This window comes from Carassius gibelio, chromosome B10 (assembly GCF_023724105.1).
Source record: "Carassius gibelio isolate Cgi1373 ecotype wild population from Czech Republic chromosome B10, carGib1.2-hapl.c, whole genome shotgun sequence".
NCBI lineage: Eukaryota > Metazoa > Chordata > Actinopteri > Cypriniformes > Cyprinidae > Carassius > Carassius gibelio.
The window spans coordinates 14668775-14673922 of NC_068405.1; the positions used below are offsets into that span (position 1 = coordinate 14668775).

The following is a 5148-nucleotide window of genomic DNA, read 5'->3' on the forward strand; positions in this document are numbered from 1 at the left end:
GCTGCGGCTCGATGACGAGAGGTACGTCCAGCAGAACTTCAGGCTGGACACAGTTTGATAGCGTGTTGATAGAACTAATGTTTTGGTAGGAACGGAAGTTTACATCGTATGTTTCTCCGGAATCAGCCAGCGCGAAGGACGTCTATATTCCGATTGGTTGCTGGCGTTTTGCTGCTGCTTGCCGCTGAACATAGCTCATTACCATAAAGTTGAGCTACTTCAACTTTCAGATTGACGCTCTAGTCGCTCAAAACGCCATGCCAAGGAATTTGACGCTCCTTGCAGCTGAGAGAAGCCAGCTTCCATTGAAAATGAATGACTTCCGGTAACTTTGGAAGCTCAAGTCGGCGGAGGTGTGTACGTCGTACAGTAAAACAAAGCAGTTGCATTTTTGCACTTCTGGTTCCATCAACCCAAAGTCAATGTTTATTTGCACATACATAACCCAATTATGCATAATAAGCCAACAGTTCTGGTGGTCATGTAAACGCAGACTAAGGTAATCATAAACGGCATAAGCATAAACCAATCGACACAGCTAGATTTTGTCTATGTTGTTCCAAACCCGTAAAACCTTCGTTCATCTTCGGAACACAAATTAAGATATTTTTGATGAAATCTGAGAGCTGGATCACTCCTCCATAGGCTTCCAAGGGACTGAAACTTGTTGGCCCAGAAAAGTTATAAAAGAGATCGTTAATATAGTCCAAGTGACTACAGTGGCTCAGTCTTAAGTATATCAAGCGACGAGAATACTTTTTGTGTGCAAAAAACAACAAAAATAATGACTTTATTCCACTATTCATTTCCTTCTCTTTGGGCCACGAGTGAGTTCACGTAGTAAAACTGCGCAGTGGGTCTGTGTTACACGTCACCACGTAGGCTCACTATTGGTCGACACTGGTCATGTGTGTGATGCGTGTGACGTGCAACACAGACGCACTGCACAGTTTTACTACGTGAATTCACTCGAGGCCCAAAGAGAAGGAAATGAATAGTGGAATAAAGTCGTTATTTTTATTTATTTTTTGCGCACAAAAGTATTCTCGTCGCTTGATAAACTTAAGACTGAGCCACTGTAGTCACTTGGACTATATTAATGATCTCTTTAATAACTTTTGTGGGCCAACAAGTTTCAGTCCCTTGGAAGTCTATGGAGGAGTGATCCAGCTCTCAGATTTCATCAAAAATATCTTAATTTGTGTTCCGAAGATGAACGAAGGTTTTACGGGTTTGGAACAACATGAGGGTGAGTAATTACTGAAAGAAATTTCATTTTTGGGTAAACTATCCCTTTAACCTGTGTTCTGTGGCTTATTGAAGTGAGCATGTGTGATGTGTGACAGGAAAGTGTCCTTATTGTGGATTTAAGCACATCCAGAGAGAGCAAGCGTTTTCTCTACCCAAGAAACTCTTAAAATGTGTTCTCATCTCATGCAGAGGTGGTACAGTCAAAATCCTGCATCCGATACTGGATGAGAGGAGAATATGAGTCTGTAAGATTCCCACTGGTATTCTGGAATACTCTTGGGCTTTATTTAACATCACAAGTGACATGACATATGAAATACACAAAGTCAGATACACATATGGTTTGCTTTTGACGTCATTAACCTGATTTACTTATAAAGGCACACAATCAGTCAAACATACATTACAAGAATGTAGAAACATTATATATATTACACAAGGATATGGATTTTCTATAGGGTTCTAAAATCCTATAAGGTTTTTGTGGAGGGAACTAGGTGAGGTGAACTACCGGGTTGCCCTTCAAAAATACATCATCACTGCGGCACTCTGTTCTAAACAATATATAGCCATGATCATATTGTTTGTGTAAGAAAATGTAATTTTAACTGTATAATTTTAAGACTTAAAAGTATGAAAAGCAAAGCATGCTTTGAGATTAGCCTGGCTGACTATTTTCCTTCAGTAATTTCCCTTCTACATCATATAATGTACATCATATGGTAGAGAACTTTTAGTAAGAATCAAAATAATATTTGACATTAAAGAAACTGAAGCTAATGTATTTCTCCTCTTCAGGGCGTGGAGTTTTCACCACTGGAGCTTTTTTCAGAGGTGATTTTGTTCTTGAATACAGAGGTGAACTTCTGAGTTCACAGGAGAGTCTGGACCGAACTGAACACTACACTGAAGCTGAGAACACGTTCCTGTTTGATTTTCAGTGGCATGGCAAAAATTGGTGGTGAGTACAGAACTGTTAGATTGATGTAGTAGGTATGCTAAAATATCTGGAACTGTAAGATACTTCGTTCATGCCTGTAGTTCTGTTCGCTCGTTTCTTTTGGTCCAGATACGCTTAGTGTTCAGATTGGCATTTCTATCGTTGAACCTAAGTTATGATTGACCAGTCTGTCCTTTTTAGGGTCACATATTCCTGTTTTTGGTTTATTTACATGTCTCTGGTCCATGTTATGTTCATATTTCATTTGAACTGCACCAGAGTTCATTTGGAAGCCAACTGAGACCCTTCTTTTCAGCGTCTCGGTCCGCTTGTTTGGTCGCACCAGGTTTCAAATAGCAGCTTTCACATTTATTCAGATGAACCACATTAACAGTCTAAAAAAACATGCCAGATGTGAACACACCCTAATACTTCAAATTCACCATGAACTGACATAGAGTACGGAGTGTAGTTTCTTTGAGTCATCAAAAAAAATTCCCCCTGTATTCCCTAAAGAGAACAACATGGTAACTTTTAGATGCTTTTATCTGAGAGCTGTACATTACCATACATTGCAGTACACTATCATATAGATCAGTGGTTCTGAGACCCTCCTCTGCAGATTCTGTATGTCTCCTTCACCTGATGCACTCAGATGAGTTCATAGAGCCATGTTCTGATGATGAACTCCTCATCTCAATCAGGTGGATTAAAACACCAGACATACAGCAAATGCAGAGCGGTGGGTTCCCAGGACTGGGGTTCAGAACCACTTGTAAAAATAACTGTACATGTCTAGCATATATACTAAGATTATAAGTATTGAGTGTTCATTTTATGTTTTTATAGCATGGATGCATCTAAAGAAGACTCGTCTTTGGGAAGACTTGCAAACGATGAGACCAGAAATCCTACTTGCAAAATGAGAACTGTTGAAGTGAGCAGAAAACCTCACCTGTGTCTGTTTGCTGTACGAGACATTCTACCAGGAGAGGAAATCACTTACAATTATGGAGACTCAGATTGGCCATGGCGAGTCAAGGTACTATCAATAAAATGCTAAAGAGATTGATCAGTAATTCATGATAATTTTTTACTCTAATTCTGATTAGTTACCATGTGATTGTGGTCTCATATTTCTCAAGCCTTTGAATAAAGCATCAGCAGAATCCACTGATAAAACGAGAGCCAGCAGTTTGCGCCTGCATAAATCTGTAAGTCCACTTTAAAACATCTGTATCATTATTCTATATTATTGACTCTCTCAGCATAGAGTTGTGTGTGGAATGATATATAAAGTATAGGACAGCTAGAGGAATGAACATTAACAAGTTTTTTTTGTCCTTTACAAATATTCTGATATTTTGATATTCACTGGTTTCTTTTCTGACATCTAGCCCCATTGTGTAGCTTCTGTTTCCTCTCCTGAACTGGACAAGGTAAACAGCAATGGTCCTCATAAGCAGTCAGGCAAATCAAGAACATCAAGGAATAAAACGGTAACCATCTTAAACATGCAGCAACTATCTACTGATGTTTACTGCCAGCTAGTTAAAAATGCAATAAGTGATTTCTGAGAAACACTTAATATTTGAAATCGACACCCAAACAAACAGACCCCTCCCTTCATTGCTCCGCCCCCAAAATAATGAACACGCAACACAGTCAACCACTATTAGCTGGTGCTCAGGTGTTCAAATAGAAAATATCTTTATTGCTGGCAAACCATAGAATGGTTTGGTTTAAGTTGATTTGTAGGTGCATATCGACTTCATCAAGCACCCGTGTCATTTGAAATGTATTTATGTACTCACAATTAAAAAAAACAAACAAGAAATTATTTAACGCTGCAGTCCTAGTTTTTCGTCTTTGTCGCCATTTCTGTTCGAAATCTGCAATTGCAGTCATTCGTGGAACTATCAACTTTACATGGGTTGTGCTTTGACACGGCACAGCGCGAATGAATCCAATGTTTTGAGGAGAACGTGCTGCTGTCAATCACATCGCGTCGGTGTGGATACTGTCATTTGCAATGACAGATTATACTTTTTGGAAGTATGAGTCATGACCAACAGAAGAATGTTCACCGGAAAATGACACTGGAACAAGTAACATCCACTTTTGTTCTGACCAACTAAGGGGAAAAAAAGCATTGCAGTAAATCGCGCTGATGAAAGGTGGGGTATGTGATTTGCAAAACGGCCGGGAGATTTTGAAAATACACAACTCCTATGGTCTTACCTTCTTTCCTTTGACTCCACCCATTCGAAGAACATGGACACGATGGGGAGGGGCTATGGTACGACAGTTTGATTGACACAGTTACTGTCTAATGATTCTAGGTAGTTTTGGAAATGATTGGCTGGAGTTCTTCGAGTCCTGCCTGTTCCACAGATGATTAAATTGCTTACTTTTCATTTCAGTGCTTCTAACTCAGTGGCTGTAAGTGGGTTAGGAATAGGATTTCAAGTGATTTTGAAAAAATGGACAAAAAAGACAATTACATACCCCACCTTTAAATCTAACAATCGCTTATCAATTATCATATCACATCAAACCGTGCAAACTATACTTTGTTCTCAAATTGTTAATGTTAACAACATCAGCATTGTGTGACTACATTTAAGGCCCTTCAGATATTTATCCTTGTTTTCGTGTGGGCCAGGCGGCCAGTCTCTTTTTTTCTGTAGCCACTCCAAAGTCCAAGTCACCCACGTCACCTTCAACCTCGCCTGTGCAGCCCTCATCATCCTCGCCTGCCTACAGAGGAGGAGAGTGCATCAACAAAGCTGCTTGCGAATGTGGCATAAAGAACCCTAAAGCACTGTCATCAACTAGGCTCAGGAAACACATAGCAACCATGTCTAAAATTCTTAACCTTAATGAGAATGAAGCAGACCAACTGGCTGATTTCCTTGGTCACGATATCCGAATCCACAGACAGTATTATCGGTTAC

The 5148-nt window shown here is 39.7% G+C and overlaps 1 protein-coding gene across 1 annotated transcript in view; it reads left to right on the plus strand.

Annotated features, from left to right (window-relative positions):
* The first annotated feature begins 1841 nt into the window (after nucleotides 1–1841).
* Nucleotides 1842–5148, plus strand: part of LOC127966106 (histone-lysine N-methyltransferase SETMAR-like) — a 7576-nt gene continuing 4269 nt past the window's right edge. Inside the window, exons 1-5 of the mRNA XM_052566946.1 lie at nucleotides 1842–2212; nucleotides 3041–3233; nucleotides 3337–3405; nucleotides 3589–3690; nucleotides 4857–5143. Of these exons, the coding sequence (XP_052422906.1) occupies nucleotides 2031–2212; nucleotides 3041–3233; nucleotides 3337–3405; nucleotides 3589–3690; nucleotides 4857–5143 (833 nt within the window). The 5' untranslated portion in view covers nucleotides 1842–2030. The remainder of the gene's footprint in view (nucleotides 2213–3040; nucleotides 3234–3336; nucleotides 3406–3588; nucleotides 3691–4856; nucleotides 5144–5148) is intronic.